The following is a 27660-nucleotide window of genomic DNA, read 5'->3' on the forward strand; positions in this document are numbered from 1 at the left end:
CTTTGTTTGTTAATTGGTTTCTCTGAAATAATTTGTATTGTATTAAAATAATTTCTTGTATTACTAATGCAGTGGATTTAATAATGTTGTTTCATAAATTCAGCAAAACCACCAGTTTTTTGCAATGCTGATTTCAAGTACTTCACAGATTAGTCATAAAGGGTGTCTAAGAATGAGTTTGGCAACATACTGTACTCCCGTGTCCTCAGAAAATGCCATGAAAACACAATCATCTCAATTAACTTCTCCCATTTTTCATAATCCTTAGAAGTGTAGTTTACAAGGTTATCTTTAAACCAGCTTCTCATTTGGCAAAGCATATTCAACAAATCATTTTGGTAGGAAATTATTCCACAATATTGGTCACAAAGACAAAAATCAAATAGTGATGGGGAAACCTCAACACACATTTAGGTTCAGATATGCACTACAAAGTTAAAATGTCTGTTCAAAAATTCTGAAAATTTTATTCTTATAGAAATATAGAAATTTGAGATGGGCAAGACCTACTTAGGAAATCTGTTCCATCCTCATATCAGTGCAGTCTTGTTCCCTGCATTATGTTTTCTACTAGTTCATAGATAATAAAGCTAAAAGGGATCACTGTGATCATCTAGACTGACCTATATAACACAGGCAATATGAAAAGGAGTACTTGTGGCACTATGACTTCCCTGAATTATTTCCTGTTTGAACTAGAACGTACCTTTTAGAAAAAACATCCAATCTTGAGTTTAAAATTTCCAGCGATAGAAAATCCACCAGTACTCCTTGGTGAGTTGTTCAAGGATGTGGGAGACTATAGGGTATTCTGAATTAGGTCGCTCCTATTGTGTACAAATACACATGTAGTGGGCTACAGTGAATGTGAGAATGTCTCTATAATCTGGTAATACGGGCACTCACCTGAGAGATAGGAGACCCGTGTTCCAATCCCTTTTCCCTGTCAGGCAAAGGTGGGAATTGAACTGGGGTCTCCTAAATCCTGGGTAAGTTCCCTAACCACTGGGGTAAAAGTTATTAGGGAGGCCTCCTTCTTCTCTCCCTCCCTTCAGCCCCAACCGTTTTGTGAATCTAATACTCCTTGCTTTTTTCAAAATGCCCAAAATTGAAACAAAAGATTTTGAGTTAGGTTGAAACAAAACATTTTATTTTTACCCTGCTTGAAATGTTTTCAACTTTTTGATTTGCTGAAAATATTTTTAAAAAATTGTTTTCAGTTTGACCCCAAATTTTTCAGAATTGCTAGTGAACCAAAAACACATTATTTGCCCAATTCTAGTCATACACCTAGAAGCAAAGAATAAAGGCCATGCTTACCAAATGGGAGATTGTATATCCTGGGAAGGAGTGATTCTGAAAAGAACTTGGTGGGGGCGGGGGGAGGGGAATAATGCAATCATTGGCTGTATAAACAGGGAAATACCAAATAGGAGTTGAGAAGCTATATTGCCTCTGTGTTTGAAGTGGTGCAGCCACTACTGGAATACTGTGTCCATTTCTGGTGTCCACAATTCAAGAAGGATGGTGATAAATTGGAGAGGGTTCAGAGAAGAGCCATGAGACTAATTAAGGATTAGAAAGCATGCCTTATTGTGAAAGACTCAAGGAACTCAATCTGCTTAGTTTAACAAAGGGAAGGTTAAGGAGTGATTTAATCACAATCTCTAAGTACCTACATGAGGAAATTTGATAATAGAAGACTCTTCAGTCTAACAGATAAAGGTATAACAAGATACAACGACTGGAAGTTGAAGCTAGAAAAATTCAGACTAGAATTAATCTGTATCATTTTAGAATTTGTATCATTTTAGTTTCTTAATCAATATGTCCTGGTATCAGGTCAAATGCCTTACAGAAGTCTAAGTATATCTCTTCAGCACTATTACCTTTATCAACCAAATTTATAATCTTATCAATAAAATATTTCAAGTTAGTTTGACAAGATCTATTTTCTATAAACCCAAGTTAATTGACATTTATTATATTATTCTCCTTTAACTCTTTATTAATTGAGTCTTGTATCAGGCCTGTTATTACCCGTTTCATCCCATTTACTCTGTTTAAATAATGGCATGTTTGCTTTCCTCCAGTCCTCTGGAACTTCCCCCATGTTCCTGTAAATCACATGAACATTAATACAATACCCTCCAGTCTAAATTTAAATGTCCCAAGTAAAGGGCTTCCACCACTTTTTGTGGGGAGACTGTTCTACAACCTAAAAGATTTTACTGTCAGGAAGTCTTCCCTCTTATTCACACTAAATTTTCCCTTTAATTCAGTTATTTGTAGTTATATCCCTTTGTGCTATCCTAAATAATTCCTCTAGTTTCTTAGTGTTTACACCCTTCAATTATTTGGGAACTGTTGTATCTGCTCTTAATTGCCACTGTCAAAATACATATATTTAGCCCTTCAATCTTTTTTTCATAAACTATTTGCTGCAGTTTGTCACTTTTTTGTTGCCCTTTTCTGAACTTTACCCCACTATATCAATATTATTCGAATATTAAGTTGCAATATTGTAAGATTCCATCTGATGAGAGATTTTAAAATACATTTGGGTGGCCAGATCCCCTAACAACTGAAATATATCTGATATTAAGGAACCACCAGATCAGTGAAGGAGCACTACAGCTAAGTTCCCTCTAAGCTGCACGGCTGCACAGCTGCCTATTAAGCCCCGCACAGAGGTTCAGGGCTGCGGCGGGGAGAGGCGCCCCTCCCTGCTGGCCCAGCACGGACCTGCCACAGTGGGGAGAGGTGCCCCTCCCTACCGGCCCCAGCACGGACATACCGCGGCGGGGAGACCTGCTGCAATGGGAAGATGCGCCCCTACCCGCCGGCCCCAGTATGGACCCGCGCTGGACTTGCCGCAGCCTGGGGAAAGTAGCCCCTACTTTGGCCTGGCCCAGCCCAGCTGGAGCTGCCTCAGCTGGGGAGAGGCGCCTTTCCCCAGGCCCGCAGCTGCTGCAGCAAGAGAGGGTTGGGGGGAGTCCTCTCTCCCACCGCAGACTGCACCCCAAACCCAACATCCCTGGCCTCACCCCAGAACCCACACCCCAAACCAGAGCCCTCATCCCCACACCCCAACCCTCTTCCCAGGCCTGAGCCCCCTCCTACACCCTGAACCTCTCATTCCAAGCCCCACCCCAGAGTCCATACCTCCAGCCAGAGCCCTCACCCCCGCATCCCAACACTCTGCCCCAGCCCTGAGCCCCCTCCCACACTCTGAACTCCTTAGCTCCACCCCCAGCACATGAATTTTATTATGTGCACCAAAATGAAGGTGATGTGTTACACATCACTCATCACCTCCATAGTGGTGCACATAACAAAATTTATTCCGCACATGGATGTAAAAAATTAGATGGAACACTGGTTACCATTCTGCATGTCTAGAACATCCCTTGAACTGTCCTCTCGTCACTATTCTTCACTCCTTGTTCAAAACCGTTGTATAATGTTGTTATGTGCTCTTAAACAGTTGCCTTGTTCCACTAGATAGGCAGCTGCATGTAAACTGTGGATGAAATGGTTCCTGTGCAGCATATACATACCTATGAAACTCAATTACCTCATGATAATTAATAGTCCCCGCAACTGGAACTTAGTAAATAATTCTGTTGACGATGCACAAGAAACAGAAGCCAGCTCACTCTTGGAACCTCAGAGCCAGAAGTTAATCATGTGATTAAGTGCTTTGCTGAATTTGTGCCCAGATGAGTAGGTACCCATTTTTACACAGTTATTTTTCAAAGTAGAACCACACTTTTAAAAATATTGACGTCTTTGTTACTCCCTCACCTAGATCACTCTGGTGCGTCTTGCCTACTTTAAATCTCTTTTTTACTATAAGCTATTCAACGGCAGCGACTATTTTTGTTTTTGTTTCTTGCACTCTATGTAAGTCAGCAATTAAACTGCTGCTGGTGAGGTCCATAATCAGGATTGTGTGGGTGGAAGCTGGCACCGCCCAAGGTGAGAATAAAGCCCTTAGCTGGCACTTTACACATACAAGCTAAATTTCCACAGGCAAAATTTAAATACTACACCACTTTCTGTGAGCAAAACAAATAAAACAAACAAAAGTTTTCTGTGAACAAACATAAATTTAACAAGAAGTCACACTGAGTGATGCACCTCTACAATGCAGCAACCAGCATGGCATATGTTAAAGGAAAATTGAGGAAAAAATATATTATATGCAACCAGGATATGGATCTTCAACTCTTAAAATAAAATCACCACTACCATTGTCATTTGCTATCTTTGACTGCTTCATTTTTGGTTATCATTACTTACCACTGATGACAGGGGGGCTCCCACAACATGATCTGTTTCTGCTGAAAAAGACATTCCAAGGCCCTGATCCTGAAAACACTTAAGCATGTTCTTCACTTTACTACCATGAGTACTCCCGTTGATTTCAATGGGGCAGTTAAGAACATGCTTAAGTGTTTGCAGGATCAAGGCCTAACTAACTTTTCCATATTTCATATTAATCTGGCCTGTTTACAGCCACCCTGCCCAGCGATGTCCTCATTTGCTACTATCTAAAGAGTTATATTCTATCTTAGGGTTTTCTGTAGAGCCCATTGCTGTAATATCTAAGTATTATGTACTTTCTTCTTCAATACTGAACCCACTTCGTTTCTCATTTCCAAATCCAAAAAACAAACGTTGCATAGTAGCTACTGCTAGACCCAGACGTCACGGACAAAAACACTTCTTGCCTTGACATTACCCGAGAAGACTTTTTGCATCTACTTTAACTCAGTGAAAGCTTCTGAAACTCTGGCTTGAAGCCAGCTACTAAATAAAAACCTTTCACTTGAACAAATCATTCAACCAGATGGAATTTAACCTACTATCTGACTGTACACCATACTTCACCAGACAGTACCCCAAATACATCATGTAGAAAGACAATGTTCTTTATATTGCCCAGTGGACTGTGATGAACACCCCTTTTATACACTGAAACCCCTGACTGCCATCAAAGAAATGACCACTGGAAAAAGATACATTATTACATGCTGTTAGGCCACTCTTCCATGTGCTGAGAAACAGAGACACGGAATAAAAATGGACAAAAATGAATGAAAAAACATACTTAAGTCAGGCCCCACGAGAAAGAGTTGAGAATTCACTTACCTAAAAAATTAATTATCTGTAGTGCAGTGTTCCCTCCATTTTTTTACGTCCATGGACGGAATGAATTTTGTTATGTGCACTAATATGGAGGTGATGTGTGACACATCACCTTCATATTGGTGCACATAAAATTCATGTGGTGGGGGTGGGGCCAAGAGGTTCGGAGTGTGAGAGGGGACTCAGGGCTGGGGCAGAGTGTTGGGGTGTGGGGGGATGAGGGCTCTGGCTTGGGGTGTGGGCTCTGGGGTGGGGCTGGGGATGGGGGTTTGGGGTCCAGGCTGCCCCAGGGCTGCAGTGGACGAGAGGATTCCCCCCAGCCCTCTCTTGCTGCAGCAGCTCAGGGCCAGGGGAGAGGCACCTCTCCCCGGCTGTGGCATCTCCGGCTGGGCTGGGCCGGGCCAAGGGAGGGGCTTCTCTGCCCCGGCCATGGCAAGTCCAGGGCAGGTCCGTGCTGGGGCCGGCAGGGACGGGTGTCTCTCCCCACTGTGGCAGGTCCGAGCCCCTGCGTCGGGCTTAATAGGCGGCCGTGTGACTGGGCAACTTAGAGGGAACTTAGATGGTAACTACTTAAATTGGAATATGGCCAGGATACCAGTGTTTACACTCCTAGTGTTGTGAAAAATATGATCTTTAATAAACAAAAATAGATCTGTTTTCTATCTCAGCCAAAACCCTAATCATCTTTATTGTTGCATGTTTAGGGAGGGAAAAAAATACACCTTGCTGAAAAGAAGAGGAGTAAGGAGGGAAAATGCCGGTCACGTCCTTTGTGTTGGCTGGCCCCTCATTTTTTTTGAAGCAGATAGTCTTACTTTTTAGCACTGCGCTTGCATTCTTTTTTTAAAATCTTGAGCTTCCTGGGCCTTTTCCAAGCTTTACACTCACAAAATTCAAAGAAGCGTCTTCACCTCTTCTTCTCGAAAATGAAAGGCTACTTCAACAAAACAGCAGGCTCGAAATCGTATGGGAAACCCTGTTTTTATATGTGAACTTGCCAGCACTCTAGTTTCAGCCAGATCAGAAATTTAGAGAGTAGCTTTTCATTCAGTATTTTAATAAAAACAACTAAGCATAGGGAAATGTGAAAATCTTTACTATAAAACAAAATATTTTCTTAACTTTATTTGAATTGCAAAGACATTCTAGTTCAGTTTGGGAAACAGACCAATGTTCAATGTGTGTTTTTAATTTATCCAAATCCGTTTACTTATTTAAGTACAAAAGGTGATGACTTTCCCCCTGATTATTAAAGCCTTTTTACTTTTGAAATAATTGGCAAGATCAGCAAAGATAATAAAACCTTTAAAGACATATAGAAAGTTTGTCAGGATTTCCTAAACATACTGTATTTGTTAACCTAAGGTCAGCATTCAAAGAGGAAACATTTAATTGTTCTCTAAAACACAGAAGCTGAGCAGTATTTGTGTTTAGTTCAACTCTGATAACAGAGACAATGTGGGTATTTCCATAAGTGAGAGGACGTTATCCCCCAAATGATGTTATGTTCTAAGTATGCCAAGTTCCACCATTAAATATAAATAAGTTAAATGTTTCTTAAATTTCTATGAAAGTATGAAACAGTTTAATCCCACACAGAAACTATAGTAAAAGATCATTCTGATATTTTGCACAAGGTTTGCCAATAATTACTTTTAAAATATTTATTATTTATTAAACTTTTTCAATTTTTCTTATAACAAACCATATAAATCCTAGGTGCCAACATACAGAACAAATTCAAAAGTAATAAACACCAGAAATGAGCAAAAAACAAGATACAGTAAAAGCTGTTTTATCTGACACGTCACCAACGGGAAAGCTCTATAAACCGGCATTTCTGATCTTCATTGAAAGTCCGTTTTATAGTCCTCTTGGCGTGGGGTCGGCAGGGGGTTGGGGCATCGGAAGGGGTGTGGAGCACAGGCTCTGGGAGGGAGTTTGGGTGAGGAGGGGGATTGGGGCGTGGGAGGAGGTGTGGGGTGCCGGATCCAGGGGGCACTCATCTCAGGTGGCTCCCCGCAAGTGGCAACCTGTCCCAGCTGCTCCGATGTGGAGGCATGGCAGGTGCCTCTGTGCGCTGCCTCCGCCCGAAGGTACCACCCCACAGCTCCCACTGGCCATGGTTCCCAGCCAGTGGGAGCTGTGGAGCCAGTGGGTGGGGCGGGGACAGCATGCAGAGTTGCCTGCCTCGCCTTCACCTAGGAGCAACCGGGACAGGTTACTGGTTGTGGGGAGCCGCCCGAGGTGAGCGCTTCCTGGATCTGGCACCCCCCACAGCCCCTCCAATGTCCCAACCTGCTGCACCGAGTCCCCTCCTGTACCCAAATCCCTCCCAAAGCCCACGCCCCACACCCCCACTCGTGCTCTAACCCCCAGCCCCACATCCCCTCCCACACCCAAACTCCCTCCCTCTTAGTTAACTGGCATTTTTCACTTACCGGCACCTCCCATTCTCCCAACATGCCTGATAAACCAGCTTTTACTGATTTTACACAATGCCTGGCTTCCCACCTATTAACCACACTATATCCAGACACATATCAGAATAAACACACAAACAAAAATTCAAGAAATCAAAGTCAAGAGGAAAAAGGGAGGGAGGGATGGGAGAAGGTAGTATGTGGATTTATTGTCTGCCTTTCATCCATGTCTCCTGCAGGGATCTTTAGTCAACCAGTTCTAGGAAACTGTCCCAAATGGACTCACGTTTTTCTGGGGCTCCTTTGCCCCCACTTTTCCAAAATTGATCACTGGGGGCAGCTTTAATTTTGTGTAGTGTTTGGGGTGACTAGTGCACCCTAAAGATGATTTTGTGTAGAATGAAACATAATTGGAGGTCCAAGTTTGCTTCCTTATTCTCTCATATTGCTCTGTTCCACTGTGGGGGTGAGCTATTTATTGCCAGTTCTTTGTTCCATTTTAGCCTCATTACATCAGTATTCATATTTTGGCAGGTAGTATAGTGTAGTTGCCAGTCTGGGGGAATGATATAACTCTACAAAATTTGAGTTCAGGCACTTTGGACAGTGCAGTTGCTTCCAGGCCTGATTCTGAGGTGAGCAGGAGACAAATTTGAAGATGTTGCCTGTAAGGTTCCTCTGTCTCAGGGCCAGGAGCGCCCCCTTTGGTGTTAGCAGGGAATCGGTGTTCATGCTGGATTGGTCTGTCAGGTGTCCTGTCTAGCAGCCAAGTCACTAAGAAAGTGTTAGCTCAGGCCTCCTGGATGGGGGGCAGAGCAGAAAAACTGTCAGTGGGTCAGGCCTTCTGGCCTAAGGGTTGAATACTCAAGCAGCCTGTGACTCAGGCCTCCTTCCTGAGGGCTAAGCAAATAAGCAGTCAATGGCTCAGGCTTTCTTGGTAGGGGCTAAGCAAGCAAGCAGTCTGTGGTTTATCCATCCCCAAGTGCAGGGCCAGTGGTGTGAGGACCCGGGCCTACCCTGCTCCACTGGATCTCAGTCTAAGACCCTAGAAGTGAATGGGTGATCCTGTCACAGGGTTGGCAGGGAAGCCTGGGCTTGCTTCCTTGCCCCACAGCAATAGAGCCAAGTCAATGACTTGTTTCCTTGAGCTACGTCCTACTATTGTCTGGTGGGGCTGCTGTGCGGCCCCTGGGGCCTGGGTCCTCATCTCTGTGCCAAGCAGCTCACTCTCTACTGCCTCTCTGGGTCTCTCCATCTCTTGGGATAGTGGCTGGCCTTCTCTCCTGGCTGGCTCAGGGCAGTTGTCACCTGCCACAGCTGGTTGTGAGCTCCGCTGGCAATTCAGCTCATTGGGAAGGACATCGGGCTCCTTCTGTGATCTGGTTCCAACTAAGCTTCAGGGTCCTGCTCTGATACTTTTTGCCCTGCCCCTGTAATTCCTTTGAAGGGGAAGGGGTGAGGTTAGCTGAGCGCAACAGGAGCCCTTTGTGCCAGAATGAGGTCATTCCTCCTCATTACATTGCCACATTGCCGTATCTTATAGGTTGTATTGTAGCTGGAGAGAAGTAAACATTGTGATTTGGTCCTCACTTATTAATTGGGAGGGAGATATGTATAATATGCTACATTCCATCCAATTTTTCCACGTTGTCATCTTTCCCCCAATTTCCCCCCACCCAATTTTTAGAATGGGATTCCCAAATGAAGGGTGGAATTTGTGTTGGCATGCTAAAGTGGCCCTTATTTGACAGGCCATACGGACGGTGGGAATTAGATATTTTTGATATCTACAGTCTCCACAGCCCAATATAGCCATAATAGGAAAGAGTAGGACAGCTCTTTCTTAATATTCACCCACATAGATGTTTGATTTGTGATAGTATATGTCCATTGCATGGTCTGGCTTATTATAAAGGCTTATTATACAGGCATTATGATATTGCATCAGATTTGTGATTCTAAACCTCCCTAGATCAACTGGTAGCTGAAGTCTCTTCAAGGACATGATTCTTTCTGCCCCCCTGTCCCCCGCTGCCCCCCCCAAAAAAGAATATAAATGATTTTTCTGAAAATAGTATTCGGATATTTGGAGTGAGAGTAGCCCTGAACATATAAATTAATCTGAGCAGTGTGTTCATTTTTATTAGGTTTATTTTTGTCAAGAGGCTGAGGAGGATAGCTTTCCATTTACCCAGGTTGTTAGTGATTTGTATAATAATTGGGTCTAAACTGATTTTAACTATTTGCTTTAAATATCAGGGGATTAGAATTCCTAGATATTTGAATGCTATCAGCTTCCATTGGAAATCCCACTGACTAAGCAAAGACCAGTACATGTATTTAGTTAATCCTAACTCCTCAGATTTGTTCTAGTTAATCTCATATCCAGACAAGTGCCGAGACTTTTCAGTGAGTTCTAGTAATTTGGGTATCAGCCTTTGTGGATTAGAGTGATAGTATCATCCACATACAACCTAGTTTTTTGTTCTGTATAACAAAAGTGATCTGGGCAATTATAGACCCATTCGTCTGTCCGAAGTAATATACAAGGCTTTAGATCAAATGTTGAAGGAAAGAATAATTAAATTCATGGAGGTAATCAGAAAAGGGGATGTAATGAAATATGTTTATCAAAGGTAGATCATGCCTGACCACCTGATATCTTTCTTTGAGAACAGACGATAACTGATTTTTTAGATACGGGAAATGCAGTAGATCTAATTCTAATATACTTGGACTTCAGAAAAGCATTTGACATAGTACCACATAGGAAATTATTATTTAAATTATGATGGGGATTAGTACAAGAATTGTAAGGTAGGTAAGGAACTGGCTAATGGGGAGAAGCAACTAGTCATGCTAAAAGATGAACTATCAGGCTGGAGGGATGTTGCTAGTGGAATTCCTCAAGGACTGGTCATGGGATTTACCTTATGTAATATTTTTATTAATGACTTTGGCACTAAGTCATCAGGAGTGTGCTAATGGAATTTGCTGAAGATACAAAGTTGGGTACAGTACAGATGAGGAATGGAATATTAAACAGGAAGAATTAGATGACTTTCAAAACTGGAGAAACAGAATTTGGATGAATTTTAAGAGTACAAAGTGCAAGGTCATGTACCTAGAGTCTAGTAAAAATAATTTCTTCTATAAATGAGGACTCATCGGTTAAAAATGACAGAAGAGGAGGAGAGAAATCTGGGCGTGTTGGTCCATCACAAGATAACCTGGAGCCACCAATGTGATGCAGCTACAAAAAAGGCAAATGCGATTCTAGGATCAGGCAAGGCATTCTAGAAGAGATAGAGAAGTATAAATGCCATTGTGCAAGGCACTGGTAAGACCTCATCTGGAATACTACGTGCAATTCTGGTCACCCATGTTCAAGAATGATGAATTCAAACTTGGAACAGGTGCAGAAAAGAGCTACTAGGTTGATCAGAGAAATGGAAAACCTCTTTTATGAGAGGAGGCTAAAACAGCGTGACTTGTTTGGCCTAGCAAAGTGAAGGCTGAGAGGGGATATGGTTGTTCTCTATAAATACTTTAGGGGGGTGAACCCAAGGAAGGGAAAGAGCTATTTAATCTAAAGGACAATGTTGGCACAAGAACAAATGGGTATAACTTGCCATGAATATATGTAGGGTGTAAATTACAAGAAGATTTCTAACAATCAGAGGATTGAGGTTCTGGAACAGCTTCCTAATAGATGTTGCTGGGGCAAACAACTTAGTTGTAAGAGAGAGCTTGACAATTTTATGATTATGATTGTATGATGGGGTTTCTTGGGGGAGGGGTGCAGGGCTTGGCAGCACTGGGGGCTACTTCTGATTTATGTCTTATATTCCTAAAATCTCATCCTTCAGAACTTCAGCCAGGGATTTGCAGAGGACAGAAAGGGAGACTTTTATTCCCCCAATGTATTCTTCTTTTCTTTTCTTTTCTTTTCTTTTCTTTTCTTTTTTTTTCTTTTCTTTTCTTTTTTCTATGTTTTTTTTTTTTGGCTCCTTCCTCTGGTTTAATGTTGGTGTTTGGATTAAGTGTGCAGCTGGCTGGGTGGGGTTGGTAGCTGTGATATACAGGAGATCAGACTAGATGATCTGTTGGTCCCTTCTCACCTTAAGCTCTGTGATTCTTTTTGATTCCACTGTATCTGGCGATCACATCACAGCATCTCATGTTCTCTTGAGGCTGTATAGTCCAATCTGCGAGGATCAAGGTCCTGAACAGATGTCATGTAGGAATGCATACTCTCCCACTGAAGACATGGCATGATGCTCGGCCCTTTTCAGTTAGTTTTTCGCATCTGTTTTAAAGTGTTTACAAATTTTATTGATAGTAGTTCTCTGTTCAGATATGTCCTTGAACGTGTCTTTGAACTTATCAATATTTATGCCATGTGAGTTGAGATTCTGCTAAAGAGTGTCTTTGAAATATTTATGTTGACTGCCGTTCCTGCCCTTTCTGAATTTCAGCTCACGATAGAGGAATTTTGGGGGGAATCTGTCATTCCCCCATGGTGATAACATGACCAGTCCATTTAAACTGATCTTCAGTAATCATTGTCCTCTCTCCCTCCACTGCACCCCACTCACAGTTGTTCTCTTTGGTCACTGAAGACCCAGAGTTCAGAGGTGCATTTGCATGAATTCATCTCCCACCTGGCAGGGAGGGAGGAAGGCACCATGGCTCGCTCCACCATCGGCCACTCTGCCGCCACTCACTCCACCATCAACCTCTCTGCTGGTGGATGCTTGCTCCACCGTCAGCCGCTCCGCTACCAGCCACTCACTTCACCACTGCTCGCTCACTCCATCGTCGGCTGCTCCGCCGTCACTCTCTCTACTGCAACCTCTGGGATGTCTTGAGGTCCCACCTCTTACTACATAGAGTTAGAGGGACTGCAAGGTTCATCTAGGCTAACTCCCTGCCAAGATGCAGGATTTTTTGTGTCTCAACCATCCAAGACAGATGGTTATCCAGCCTCCTTTTGAAAACCTCCAGTGAAGAAGCTTCCACAACCTCCCTAAGCAATCTGTTCCATTGTCCTACTGTTCTTACAGTTAGGAAGTTTTTCCTGAGATTTAATCTAGATCTGCTATGATGTAGCTTGAACCCAGTGCCTTTTATTCTGCACTCTATGCAAGAGAGAACAACTTTTCTCCCATCTTTTTTATGGCAACTATCATATCCCCCCTCAATCTCCTCTTTTCCAAACTAAACATACCCAGTTCCTTCAGCCTTTGCTTGTATGGCTTGCCTTCCACCCCTTCGATCATCTTTGTCACTCACCTCTGGATCCTTTCCAGTTTCTCTACATCCTTTCTATACATTGGTGACCAAAACTGGACACAGTACTCCAGCTGAGGCCTAACCAGCACCGAGTAGAGTGGTACTATCAGCTCCCATAACTTGCATGCTATGCCGCTGTTAATGTAACCTAAAATTGTATTTGTTGGGTTTTTTTGCAACAGCATTGCATTGCTGACTCATGTTGAGGCTGTGATCTAGCACAACTCCCAGATCCTTCTTAACAGTGCTGCTGCCAAGCCAGTTTCCCCCCATTCTGTATTTGTGCATTTGGTTTTTCTTCCCTAAGTGTAGCACCTGACATTTGTCTTTGTTAAATTTCATTTTGTTGTCTATAGCCCAGTTCTCCAATTTATCACAATCTCTCTGAATTTTAGCTCTATCCTCTAAAGTATTGGCAACTCCTCCTAGCTTTGTGTCATCTACAGACTTGATCAGTGTGCTCTCTATTCGTATATCCAGGTCATTAATGAAGATGGTATATAATCCTGAACCAAGAACAGATCCCTGTGGAACCCCATTTGAGACCTCCCACCAATCTGACATCATTGAATTAATAGTTACTGTTTGTTTGTGGTTGTTTAACCAATAATATATACACTTAATGGTAGTTCTGTCGAGACCGCACTTCTCCAGCTTACTTATCAGTATGCCATGTGGGACTGTCAAAAGCCTTGCTGAAGTCCAGGTATATTATGTCCACCGCATTCCCCCTGTCCACCAAATCAGTTACCCTGTCAAAGAAGGAAATCAAGCTGGTTTGGCATGATTTGTTCTTTATAATATAAATCCATGCTGGCTGCTAGTGATTACCCCTTCATCCTCTGGGTATTCACAAACTGAATGTTTTATACATTGCTCTAGTAGCTTCCCCGGTATCGAAGTCAGGGTGGCTGATTTATAGCTCCCTAGCTCCTCCTTTTCCCCATTTTTAAAGATGGGCAGTACATTAGCCCTTCTCCAGACTTCTGGAACTCTCCTGTCATCCATGAGTTTGTAAATATTATTGCCAATGGCTCTGAGATTTTTTCAGCTAATTCCTTCAGTACCCTCGGGTGAATGCATCCGGCCCTGCTGATTTAAATTCATTCAAATTGGTCAGAAGATCTCTGATGTGCTCTTTTTTTATCCTGATTTGCATCCCTTCTCCTTTATTGTCTATGGTAACTTTGCTAGTCGTCAGTTCACATGTTATTTTTTGTGAGAAGCGTGAAGCAAATTAGGTTTTGCTAGTGGTTGATGGGGCTGGTTGGAAGTTGACTTCAGTTTTTTCCAGGCTGATTGTGAGTCCAAACTCCTTAGTTGCCTCTGAGAACCTGTCAAGGGGGTAAGTTGTAGGTCACTTTCACTGTGACTAAGTAGACCACAGTCATCCATAAAAAGGGTTCACATAGGAATTTCTTAATTACTTTTGTCTTTGCAGTAAGCTTTTGGTCATTGAAGAGTTTTCCATCAGTTCTGAACCTCATGTAGCAACTAAAGAGAATCAGTGCTAGCGTGCAGCCTTGTTTCATCCCAATAGATATGGGGAATGGTTTAGAGAGGCCACCATCTGAGAGTACTTGACCAGTTCTATCTTCATGGAATTGACATATGGTATTAACAAATTTGGTGGGGCAGCCAAATTTTTCTAGAATTTTCCAGAGGCTGATTCTGCTTACAGTGTTGAACCCTCCTGCCTCCCCATCCCTCCATGATTCTATTATGATCTTCATACCCAATTGTGCATACTAGCGATTCCAGTGCTATGTTGAAGAGTAACAGGGATAGTGGACAGCCCTGCCTTGTTCCTTTCTGTAATGAGGCTGTTTCTAAGTATTGGTAATCACCCAGGAGGGGATCTGGTGTCGAGCAGTTTAATCCCAGTTGATAAAGTGATCACTGAATCCCATTCCCTTAAGGACCCTAAAAAGAGAATCTTATGCAACTTTATTGTTTTATAGTTTCTTAAAAATTCTCGAGTTTGTCATTGATGAAAGCCACAAAGGCTACGTCGGTGAGAAGCAGGGTGTTAAGTCTGCACACATGTCCAGGAGTGCTCTGGCAGCTCCCCACTGCTGGAGCCTTTCACCAATGAAGCCTCTCCCTGCTGCAGGGAGCTGCCAGAGCCTTTCCCTGCTGCTTCCGCCTGCCAGAGTCTTTCACATCGGCTTTTATCTACACACTGCAGTGCGGACACAGCCTGCTTTTCACTGCAGTGTGTTGCTACACATACCCTACACACCACTGCCACTGTAGACAAGACCTATAAAAGTATACCTCACTTTTTTTTAAATATTAAGATAGGAAAGGAAAGACTGTAAAAAGTTGACAAAGTGTGTAACTTCATGACATTTTTCCTGTCAGACTCATTTCATTCTTTACTATGCTAATCATATTTTGAAACAGCAGTTTCTTGTTTCTATTGGAGCCACCTACATCAATAACAGAATTTGTCAGCAAAGAGAACAGAGTGTCTTGAAATATTGTTTCTATGCTAAGCAAAAAGAGAGTTAAGGTACACATTTTTAATCCAAAATGGTCTCATCTATTTAATTAAAAACAAAGGTATATGAAAAATGTTAACTAATAACACTTTGTTTAAACATCTATACATGATAAAAAGATGTATCTGTTCTATAAACTGCAAAAGATTTGAAATTGGTTTTCTCCCATAGAAGAATATGTCTCCGCAAATTGTCTTCAAGACTACATTCATTAGAAATCTCAGTGATAACTATAATTTCAGTTATTCATATTACAACTATAAAGTATAAATTCTGTCCAGATAAAGGATACAATATAGAACACTTTTTAAAATAATTATTGGAAGAGGAGACTAAGTAGTGCTACAGAGCTGTCTGGATGAAGGAAAGTTGAGTTCCTCATACCTTCTGGCAATCGCATCCTATCCACCCTTCCTAAAGTCTCCCCAACCTAAATAAAGGACCTCCTAGAAGAAAAAGGCTTGACAACATCTGGGGAGAATTATTTTGCCTCCCCCCCGAGCCCTGATTTTGGTGAAAAACTACCTGTTCTGAGCCCCTCAATTCAAGATGCCAATGCCCACAGAGACAAGCGGAGACCAGTATCAGCTTGTGGGGCTGATCAAACTCACGGCTGGTGATGTGACAGAAATTAAAAACAACATGGCCACTTGCAAACTTCTGTATCCATCATACCATACCTTGCCCCTTTTCTGGATGCAAGAATATATAATACAATCCAGAGATCAGAGTACTGAATTTGTGTAATTTTAAGAAGAGATGTGTCAGTTTTAGGAGGTAGTTCTTTTGAGACCCTCTTGAAGTTTAGCAGTTTGGCTTCCCCATGCCTTTCTAAATTGTATATTTTTAGTAAGATTAAATGCATAAACAATCTACACCAGTGATACTTAGACCTCAGTGGTTCAGGAGCCAAATTAGCGTTCAGTATTACCCAAAAGAGCCACCATAGTGTGAATTCATTGTTTCATTTTATATATATTTCTCACAACAAATAAGTTATCAACTTGAACTGTTATTAACTTAATTGGTTAATAACATAGTAAAAGCATCCTGATTGGTTAATAACTTAGATTGGTTAATAATTAAATCACACAGTGTTTTAATATATGTCCTGTAAAGAGCCACAGGAGACACATTAAAGAGCCACTTGCGGCTCATGAGCCTCAGTGTGACTATCACTGGTCCTCACTTGCCTTTTAGATAGAAATGCAAGAGGAATGTTATGACTGTGGCTTGAACATCTGCAGTTAGAAATTCAAGCCATACAAAAATGTACAAGCGATTAGGCTAGCAATCCGAGAAAAAAAAATCTATGGGCTTTCAACTGAGGAGCCCAACTCCTCAGTTACAATTAATTTAACCTCACAGCATTCCTTCAAGGTAGGAATTATACTTACCCTCACTTTACAGTGGGGAAAACTGATCTAAAGAGAGGTTAAATGGCTGGAGAAGACCTAGGAACTCCTGATGTCCTGTTCTCTGCTACAACCATTGTACAACATTTTGTCTTCTGTACTACTGTGCTGTGGGTCAGATTTTAACATTGAGTCCATCTCAGTCTGAGGCCAAAAAGGATCTGGGATATTGGGGAGACAGCATGCTCAGTGCTCAGGGGGAAAACACCAATTCACATTTTCTAGTGATTCCTGTGGCTGAACCAGGAGAGATTTTGATGGACTCTGGAGCCCCATGTCCAGTCCTCCTTGTCAAGAAAGATAATTGGCCCAAAACAAGGTCATAAGCACTTGAGGAGTAGATAAGGAGAGGGGATGAATGCACACACACCCCCACTTACCAGAATAGCATTTAACACCATTCACTGAAAGGAATGCAAACAAGTAGGCAGATATGACGTATAACATCTTCTAAATTCTGTGCGCAAGCTGCTTTGTGTGTAGGCCAAAAGCACATACAATATGGACATCATTTCCTTTCTCTAATACTGAAAACCCATTGCATTTCAGATTGCAGAATGTACTCTCCTAGGGAACAAGAGATATGAGATTACCTTTTGAATACATATCGCCCACATACAATGAACTCAGGATGTAAATGGCGATTTTGCATTTAGCAGAACCTGCTGCTGCCAGCTTGTCCCGTATTATAAAAATGTTTAAAACAAATGCCAAATTTAATCTACAAACAAATATTCATAATGGGTGAAATTGATTCTTGTGCAGAGGTTAAGGCCAAGGTCTTTACAGCACATAAATTCCACTTTGTGCCTCAAAGTGTGACATTAGCTGGTGCATAGAACTTGTGCTGGCCCTCTTTCCAAAGGTGAATTTCACCCATTAAGGATAAATCTGCAAAAAAACCCCAAACCCACAGGGTTGAGAGTAATACTATAAGACTCAACTTCAGCAGTCTTAGTTGGTCAATATAACATCATGTGGGTTTTTAAATAGTGCTTTAGGTGTGTTTTCTTCATATGATTCATTGTTTAAATGGTTAGTTAAGTGTATCATGTCATTGTTAATTTTAGATCTGTATTGATAAAGCCTTTTTTGAGCCTGAAAATGATGTAAATTAATGATGCAAAGTAACATTTACATTAACAAAAATGTATAAACATCTTAGTTGTGTCTATACAAATATATTGTCCCTGACCAGTTCCTGTGACTAAAATAAGATCAATCTACTACATTTTCAGTTTGTTTTTAAGCCTTGAATTTTATTTCCCTTGCCTGACAGTCTGTCACTGATCTGGAAGGGTTTTTCTTCAAAGAGCATAAAAGCTTTCTTTTGCCAACCTTGCTGCTATGTACTTGACCTTATAAATTAAGTTCTTAACAATTTGGTTTATACTGTGTGTCTTTTTTAATATTATAATTATAGTTTTAAAACCAAACATATTTCCTTAAGAATTATTCCAGTAGATGTTCACTGTGTAATTTTCCTTAAGGATGTGTGGTTTCTCACTGGCTCTTTGGCATGGAAAAAGGATACTGTGTTGGTTTTGTTTCAAGGAATGTAAACTGTTTGTACTTGTGGCCAAAAGACCTTAGTTACAAAACAAAAGTTTTATCACCCATCCTGTATTCTTTCTATCCTTAACATTTCTTTACTAAATGCCTTCAACTTGAACTGTGTGATAATACATATATTTGGTACACATGGTTTGTTTATGCCGAACTGCATTAGCCAGTCTCATGTTCTTGGAGTGCTTGAAGTAGTTTCACTAATCTGTCAGTATAGTATGTACTTTTGGATAAATATAGACATGCAGCCACTCTGCAAGTTGTAGGTCATCATCATATGCTGAAGCTAAAAATTACCCCTTTGGCTATGGAAAGCCTGATCCGATCGGGAGGCCTGCTCGAACTTCAGCACTTGCCTATTTAAAAAAAAACCAAAAAACCTAAATGAAATGCCTGCCTTGATGTTGAAGAAAGACATATAGTGAAAGTGTGAAACAGGATCATGAAACAAGTAATTTCTTTCTCCATTTTAGTAAGAAAACAGTTTTGAGAATTGGAACTTCTCAGTTATTTTCAGGCTCATGGATATTACAGTAGCCTGTTGGAGAAGATTCAGTGTGGTCAGTTTTATAAAGGAGCTTGGTAGGTATAAAAACATTGGGACTTTGTGTTTTAGTGTGTCTCATTAGCCTGTATGGTGTTAGATTCAAACTTTGGCACTCTTAAGTTAAAGAAAATGTATTCTTTTTCCTGTTAAATATAATGAGAAGTCACTAACAGTGTTTTTCTAAAATTGTACCCACTGTGTTGCAAGTTTTTAACTTGCACATACTAGATTGATTTTTCTGTTGTTTTGCTTGATCTTTGAGTTTGAAGAAAAGTTTCTGTAATATAATGTACAAGAAGTACTGAGGAAATGGCATAATTTATTTTGTACTCCTCACTTTTCATCAGCTTACTGCATACGTATGTTTAAAAGCTACTGTACTTTCTTAGAACTCTTACTATAGTAATTGTTCATCACATCAGAAAAGCAAATTATTTACAACATGAAAAGAATTAACGGTGATTTAACATACATTTCAATGCAGTTATCCAGTTTTCAGTAATGGCATAGGGTCAAAAAGGATATGTGGATATTTCATTGCAATGTCCATACTATGTCTTTCTCACATTTAAAGAAAATGCTATGCTGTTATAACCTGGTCTAAGTGAAAGTGTTAAAAAGGGAAGGATTAATGTTTCTGGGTACCGTTGGTTTGCAGGTATGATAGAATTTAAGCAATAACTCAAGGTACCAAGCAAAACTGGTTGCTTAATGGGGGTGGTTCTCTACAAAATTGGACTAGAATTGCACTTGAAATGTTGGAGATATTTTTGGGATGATCTGATAAGGGTGATATCTTGTTCAGGGGCAGGTGTTTTGTGTGTGCGCGTGTGCATGTGTGTGTGAAAAATAAAACCCCAAAAAACCTATGTTAAACATTAAGTTTGCAAAGTCAAGCACTCAAAAGTTAGGAAATGCCAAAATTAAGGTTGCCCCTGCAACCTATAATCAGCCCCCCAGTGTTTATGCATTTTGATACAATCTAAAGTTATGTGATCACATACTATTTTTCCCACAGGACTATACACCAGGCAGTGCATAGGATGAACGGTGCTCACTGAATGCTAATTAAACATTTTGTTTTATCCTCGTCATTTATTGCGTGTCCCTTTGATTTATTTACTGCATACCATCCAAATCCTGTACCTACTACAGAATTAATTTCCCATAGGATTTTCTATGATGCTGTCATCATAGTATCTTAGTAGGATAGTATGTGCCATATTATTAATGACTATATCATCATGCATAAGCGCAAGGGAATCACATTACTGTTACACCGGTACCTTAATTCTGGCATTTCTTAAATATTGAGTGCTTGGCTTTACAAACTTTATATTCTGTTAATCTAGTTTTTTGTAAGACAGTTTTTTCTTTCTATATATAGATACTTCAAAACTTACTACATAGTGTAGAGGGTGCAAATGTCTTTCAGTTTTTCTTACAAATCAGAAGACAAAATTTTTAAAACTGGATGTTTGCATTTATTCAGCACTTATGAAAATTAGCCCTCCTTAATTTAGGAACCTAAATATATTTTTAAGATGCTAACAGGCAACCAGCTTTGAAAATTATGACAATAGTAATTAGTAGTAAAAAGTTCTTGCTCCATTTTGTCTGTCCTTCTGCAAATGGAAAACTTGTCCCTACAATATATTCTTAAAGTGTGGTTCTACAGTGAAAAGTAACTGTGCAAATCCGCTCCCTTGAGTAAACGGTACGGTTTGTTGACTGTAGTGACAAATGTAAGTTCTCTCTTATTTTACTGAGATCAGCATTACAGAGCAACATTATGGATTCCATTCTGGTTCACAGATCAGCAGCAGAGTTGCCAATGAAGTTCCAATTGCTGGGTCACTCTTTTTACTCTTTTACTATGCAAATATTTGACACAATATGCCACACATAAGAACATAAGAATGGCCATACTGGGTCAGACCAAAGGTTCATCTAGCCCAGTATCCTGTCTACCGACAGTGGCCAATGCCAGGTGTCCCAGAGGGAGTGAACCTAACAGGTAATGATCTAGTGATCTCTCTCCTGCCATCCATCTCCACCTTCTGACAAACAGAGGCTAGGGACACCATTCCTTACCCATCCTGGCTAAAAGCCATTAATAGACTTAACCTCCATGAATTTATCCAGTTCTCTTTTAAACCCTGTTATAGTTCTAGCCTTCACAACCTCCTCAGGCAAGGAGTTCCACAGGTTGACTGTGCACTGTGTGAAGAAGAACTTCCTTTTATTTGTTTTTTTAACCTGCTACCCATTAATTTCATTTGGTGGCCCCTAGTTCTTATATTATGGGAACAAGTAAATAACTTTTCCTTATTCACTTTCTCCACACCACTCATGATTTTATATATCTCTATTATATCCCCCCTTAGTCTCCTCTTTTCCAAGCTGAAAAGTCCTACCTCTTTAATCTCTCCTCATATGGGACCCGTTCCAAATCCCTAATAATTTTATTTGCCCTTTTCTGAACCTTTTCTAATGCCAGTATATCTTTTTTGAGATGAGGGGACCACATCTGTATGCAGTATTCAAGATGTGGGCGTACCATGGATTTATATAAGGGCAATAAGATATTCTCCGTCTAGTTCTCTATCCCTTTTTAATGATTCCTAACATCCCGTTTGCTTTTTTGACTGCCGCTGCACGTCTTCAGAGAACTATCCACAATGACTCCAAGATCTTTTTCCTGATTAGTTGTAGCTAAATTAGCCCCCATCATATTGTATGTATAGTTGGAGTTATTTTTTCCAATGTGCATTACTTTACATTTATCCACATTAAATTTCATTTGTCATTTTGTTGCCCAATCACTTAGTTTTGTGAGATCTTTTTGAAGTTCTTCACAGTCTGCTTTGGTCTTAACTATCTTGAGCAGTTGAGTATCATCTGCAAACTTTGCCACCTCACTGTTTACCCCTTTCTCCAGATCATTTATGAATAAGTTGAATAGGATTGGTCCTAGGACTGACCCTTGGGGAACACCACTAGTTCCCCCCTCCATTCTGAAAATTTACTATTTGTTCCTACCCTTTGTTCCCTGTCTTTTAACCAGTTCTCAATCCATGAAAGGATCTTCCCTCTTATCCTATGACAACTTAATTTACTTAAGAGCCTTTGGTGAGAGACCTTGTCAAAGGCTTTCTGGAAATCTAAGTATACTATGTCCACTGGATCCCCCTTGTCCACATGTTTGTTGACCCCCTCAAAGAACTCTAATAGATTAGTAAGACACGATCTCCCTTTACAGAAACCATGTTAACTTTTGCACAACCATTTATGTTCTTCTATGTGCCTGACAATTTTATTCTTTACTATTGTCTCAACTAATTTGCCCGGTACTGATGTTAGACTTACCGGTCTGTAATTGCCAGGATCACCTCTAGAGCCCTTCTTAAATATTGGTGTTACATTAGCTATCTTCCAGTCATTGGGTACAGTAGCTGATTTAAAGGACAGGTTACAAACTATAGTTAATAGTTCCGCAATTTCACATTTGAGTTCTTTCAGAACTCTTGGGTGAATGCCATCTGGTCCCAGTGACTTGTTACTGTTAAGTTTCTCAGTTAATTCCAAAATCTCCTCTAGTGACACTTCAGTCTGTGACAATTCCTCAGATTTGTCACCTACAAAAGACGGCTCAGGTTTGGGAATCTCCCTAACATCCTCAGCCGTGAAGACTGAAGCAAAGAATTAATTTAGTTTCTCTGTGATGACTTTATCATCTTTAAATGCTCCTTTTGTATCTCAATCATCCAGGGGCCCCACTGGTTGTTCAGCAGGCTTCCTGCTTCTGATGTACTTAAAAAACATTTTGTTATTACCTTTGAGTTTTTGGCTAGCTGTTCTTCAAACTCCTTTTTGGCTTTTCTTGTTACATTTTTACATTTAATTTGGCAGTGTTTATGCTCCTTTCTATTTACCTCACTAGGATTTGACTTCCACTTTTAAAAGATGCCTTTTTATCTCTCACTGCTTCTTTTACATGGTTGTTACGCCATGGTGGCTCTTTTTTAGCTCTTTTACTGTGTTTTTAATTTGTGGTATAATTTAAGTTGAGCCTCTATTATGGTGTCTTTGAAGTGACCATGCAGCTTGCAGGGATTTCACTCTGTCATTGTACCTTTTAATTTCTGTTTAACTAACCTTCTCATTTTTGCATAGTTCCCCTTTCTGAAATTAAATGCCACAGTGTTGGGCTGTTGAGGTGTTCTTCCCACCACAGGAATGTTAAATGTTATTATATTATGGTCACTATTTCCAAGTGGTCCGGTTCTAGTTACCTCTTGGACCAGATCCTGCGCTCCACTCAGGACTAGATCGAGAGTTGCCTCTCCCCTTGTGGGTTCCTGTACCAGCTGCTCCAAGAAGCAGTCATTTAAAGTATCGAGAAATTTTGTCTCTGCATTTCGTCCTGAGGTGACATTTACCCAGTTAATATGGGGATAATTGAAATCCCCCACTATTATTGAGTTTTTTATTTTGATAGCCTCTCTAATCTCCCTTAGCATTTCATTGTCACTATCACTGTCCTGGTCAGGTGGTCAATAATAGATTCCTACTGTTATATTCTTATAAGAGCATGGAATTACAATCCATAGAGATTCTATGGAACATGTGGATTCAGTTAAGATTTTTATTTCATTTGATTCTACATTTTCTTTCACATATAGTGCCACTCCCCCGGCCCTCGCAAGACCTGTTCTGTCCTTCCGATATATTTTGTACCCCAGAATGATTGTGTCCCATTGATTGTCCTCACTCCACCAGGTTTCTGTGATGCCTGTTATATCAATATCCTCCTTTAACGCGGGGCACTCTAGTTCACCCATCTTATTATTTAGGCTTCTAGCATTTGCGTACAAGCACTTTAAAAACTTGTCATTGTTTATTTGTCTGCCCTTTTCTGATGTGCCAGATTCTTTATGTGAATGTTTCTCATCTGATCTGGGCCATACTTTATCCTCTTTCATCCCCTCCTCCTGACTAAAACCTAGAGAATCTCTATCAATAGACTCTCCTCTAAGAGAAGTCTCTGTCCAATCCACGTGCGCCTCTGCAGCAATCGGCTTTCCCCCATCTCTTAGTTTAAAAACTGCTCTGCAACCTTTTTAATGTTAAGTGTCAACATATGCAACAAAAGGCAGAAATTGCATACAATAGTTGCACTGGTATAAATTAGGATAGAATTTGAGTTGTCAAATCTTCTTAATGGTGGTTATGTTGCCTTTCAGACCTGAGACTGAATATGTGAACCTGGCAGTTAGAAAATGATCATTTTGCTTGTAAACTAAACAAGTTTAATGTCAGAAATTGCTACAATAAACCTGGAACCCCAATGCTATTTTACATAATTTCTTTGCAGAAAAGTGTCTCATCCTTTGCTAAAGGACTCAAGTGACAGAGACACTTCCATCATCTAATAGATTTGATATTGAAAATAAATTTTCCCTTTTTCAGTTGCACCCCATTATTCCTCATAATACCATCCTAAATGATGATGGGAGAGGAATTTGTAGTTATACTCTTCACTCATTGTTCTCTTCTTCATACACTAGAAGTCTGTTGTTGTTTAGACTAGCTGAAGTAAATGGGGCACTCCTGTTTTAGAAAATGTAGAAGTGCTCTATTTATGATTTGTTATATGCACAATATCACATTCCCAGCATAGCTTAATTATCATTATTATGTTTTAACAGTCAATAATCAATGTAAGCTTTATGGAAAGTTAAGCTAGATGGAGAAAATAATTGGTGATAGCTGTACTAGAGCTGTATGTGATCTCATATCTTGTTAATTAAGAGGCTCATTCCCACTGCACTGCAATATGGATTGGATATTTAACACCCATTAAGAGTAATGGCTATTCTGTCATACACAGAACAGTAAATTTACTTCTGTCTAGCATATACATGATATATAGTGGTCTTTTAAAAATGGAATTTTGAAAGAAAACTATCTGTTCCCTATTCTGCAATGCAGTTTCCATAATTTTCAGTGCAAAAAATGTGGGCCTAATTCTGCAAGGTTCTGAGCACAGCCTGCCAGGTCCAGTGCATCCTCAAATGCCACTGAAATTATTGGGAGTTGAAGATGCTTAGCACCTTGTAGAAACAGGATGTTAAGCATATAAAATATCATCTATTCTTATGGTAAATTCAGATGGTTAATATTTGAAAATAACTTTCAGCAGAAGATACCAAATTCGTCCCAGAAGACCATATGGTATAGAATGCTAAGAGCCAGATTCTAATCTTAGATGTGTGATATCCATCACTGCGTATCTGAAAAACCTGCGTCTGTACTTGCAGGTCTCATTTTTTTCTAACCTGGTAAGATGCACACAAAAGCGATGCATGTGCTTTTTGGTTGTTTTTCTCTTATGATTGCAGCAAGATTGGGAAGTGATATCAGTCTTGTACATTTTATCATTTTTTAAATCTCTCTACCCCCACCTCCACAGCTGCTCAAAAGTGTTCTGACACCTGAATTGCAGCAGGAGTGGCAGGTGATCTGCGCCATTGAGAGCTGCTCATAATACCACTTCTTATACCAACTGGAAAGTGAACAGCAGGGGATGCAGCCAGCATCACACTACAAGATCAAACATGTCACTTTTTCCCCACAGAGGACTAAGCCTCTTCTGGCATAAGTTTGGGAATTTAAGTTTAGGGTTCTCATGCATAGAAAAACAGTATTGGCACTTGCTTTTATTTCTCTTCTGGTTTGTTATAAGAAACAGAAGCAGAGCTAAATACAGTACACATTGTCATCATGCTTATGAGGCTGATAAATAATGTTAATAAAACAACAGTGTTTGGTCCTTTCAGGTAAACTGATAAAATTATAGATGTTCAGTACCACAGAAAATATTTGGGGCTTGACTCTCTTCGCATATGGTTTATACTGGTGAAACTCACTGGACTTACTCCTGATTTACAAGTGAGAGGAAAATCAGGCACTCTATATTCCAGTTTTAACACACACAAAAATAGTTATACTTCTGGTGTCCGTGGGAGTTGAGCATTTTGAATAACAATAAAGAGACTAGTTGACAATCGAGCAATCGTGATCTTGCATGGAAGATAAGATGATAAGAAACTGGAGTGTTATTAAGAGCAGTGAGTGATGGCAGGTCTCATCATGTAAAAGACAGTACAGAGTGGAACAGGAAACGTAAACTGTACCCAGTCATAAGATATAAGATGTCATCTACAGTTTCTTGTGACAATCTCATCATGCACAGACCATAGAACCTAGTCTAAACTTTCACATTTTTGTTGAACAAGTGCACAACTTATTTTCAATATTTATTTTTACATAGTATATTTGCCTGATGAATCATAGAACTGGAAGGGACCTCGAGAGGTCATCTAGTCCAGTCCCCTGCACTCAAGGCAGGACTAAGTATTATCTAATTTGTTGCTTTGTTTCACTGATAAGACATTAGAATAGTCTTAGAAAACTAAAACATGCAGGTGTTGCCTAAAGTAAACATATTTCTTGTTCATTTCAGCCTCTCCAGTTGGTAACGGATACATCAAACCACCAGTTCCACCTGTTTCTGGCACACAAAGGGAAAAGGGACCTCCAGCCATGTTGCCCATCAGTGTTGACCCAGACAGTAAACCAGGCGAATATGTCCTGAAGAGCTTATTTGTTAACTTTACGACTCAGGCTGAGCGCAAAATTCGCATCATCATGGCAGAGCCCCTGGTGAGTACAAAAGAAATCCTAAAAAGAGTTTAAACTGTATAGAGTTTATTGTTAAATCAGTGTTGAGTTTATTTTGAAATTTCTAATCTGTTTCAGATTATGATATAAATTTCAATGAGGTTTCAAAAAGGCAACAGTTCTCAAAAGCTAAAACATAAAAATCTGTAGTACAACAGCCTGTATTTTACTTCCATGATAATAGTAGGTTTTTCTTTTAAGAATTATTTCACTTGACCTAATGTTATTATTCCTAATCTTCCAGATATGAGTAGCCCATATTATGCAACTAGCCTTCTGTACCTTTAACCAGAAACTACATTTTATTTAAATTTTATGATCTTGAATAGACCAGTAATAGTTTTGCAGCACATATTTTAGCTGGAATAGATTCATAGATTCATAGATACTAAGGTCAGAAGGGACCATTATGATCATCTAGTCTGACTTCCTGCACAACGCAGGCCACAGAATTTCACCCACCCACTCCTGCGAAAAACCTCTCACCTATGTCTGAGCTATTGAAGTCCTCAAGTCGTGGTTTAAAGACTTCAAGGAGCAGAGAATCCTCCAGCAAATGACCCATGCTTCATGCTACAGAGGAAGGCGAAAAACCTCCAGGGCCTCTTCCAATGTGCCCTGGAGGAAAATTCCTTCCCGACCCCAAATATGGTGATCAGCTAAACCCTGAGCATATGGGCAAGATTCACCTGCCAGATACTACAGAAAATTCTTTCCTGGGTAACTCAGATCCCACCCATCTAACATCCCATCACAGGCCATTAGGCCTATTTACCATGAATATTTAATTACCAAAATCATGTTATCCCATCATAGCATCACTTACAAATAATTAGGGACCTAGATTTCTAAGTAATCGGAAAAATTTTGCAGTGTCTTTATAACATTTTATAATAGAACCCTGTTTAGAACATCTAGAAAATCTGATTAGACCCCATATCTTTAGGATTCTAGAGATTCCTAAAGGTAGGGAAGATCCAGATTGTCTTGGCTCTGATGAAATGTGACTA

General features: G+C 40.2%; 1 protein-coding gene across 4 annotated transcripts in view; it reads left to right on the forward strand.

Moving 5' to 3' along the window:
* The window catches only part of FRY (FRY microtubule binding protein), a 323193-nt gene that overhangs the window by 68203 nt on the left and 227330 nt on the right, over positions 1-27660 (forward strand). For all 4 annotated transcript variants that reach the window (XM_074959329.1, XM_074959318.1, XM_074959340.1 and 1 more), the window contains exon 2: positions 26433-26632. In XM_074959329.1, coding sequence (XP_074815430.1) covers positions 26433-26632 — 200 coding nt within the window. The remainder of the gene's footprint in view (positions 1-26432; positions 26633-27660) is intronic.

The sequence above is a fragment of the Natator depressus genome, chromosome 1 (assembly GCF_965152275.1).
Source record: "Natator depressus isolate rNatDep1 chromosome 1, rNatDep2.hap1, whole genome shotgun sequence".
In the NCBI taxonomy this organism is placed as follows: Eukaryota; Metazoa; Chordata; order Testudines; family Cheloniidae; genus Natator; species Natator depressus.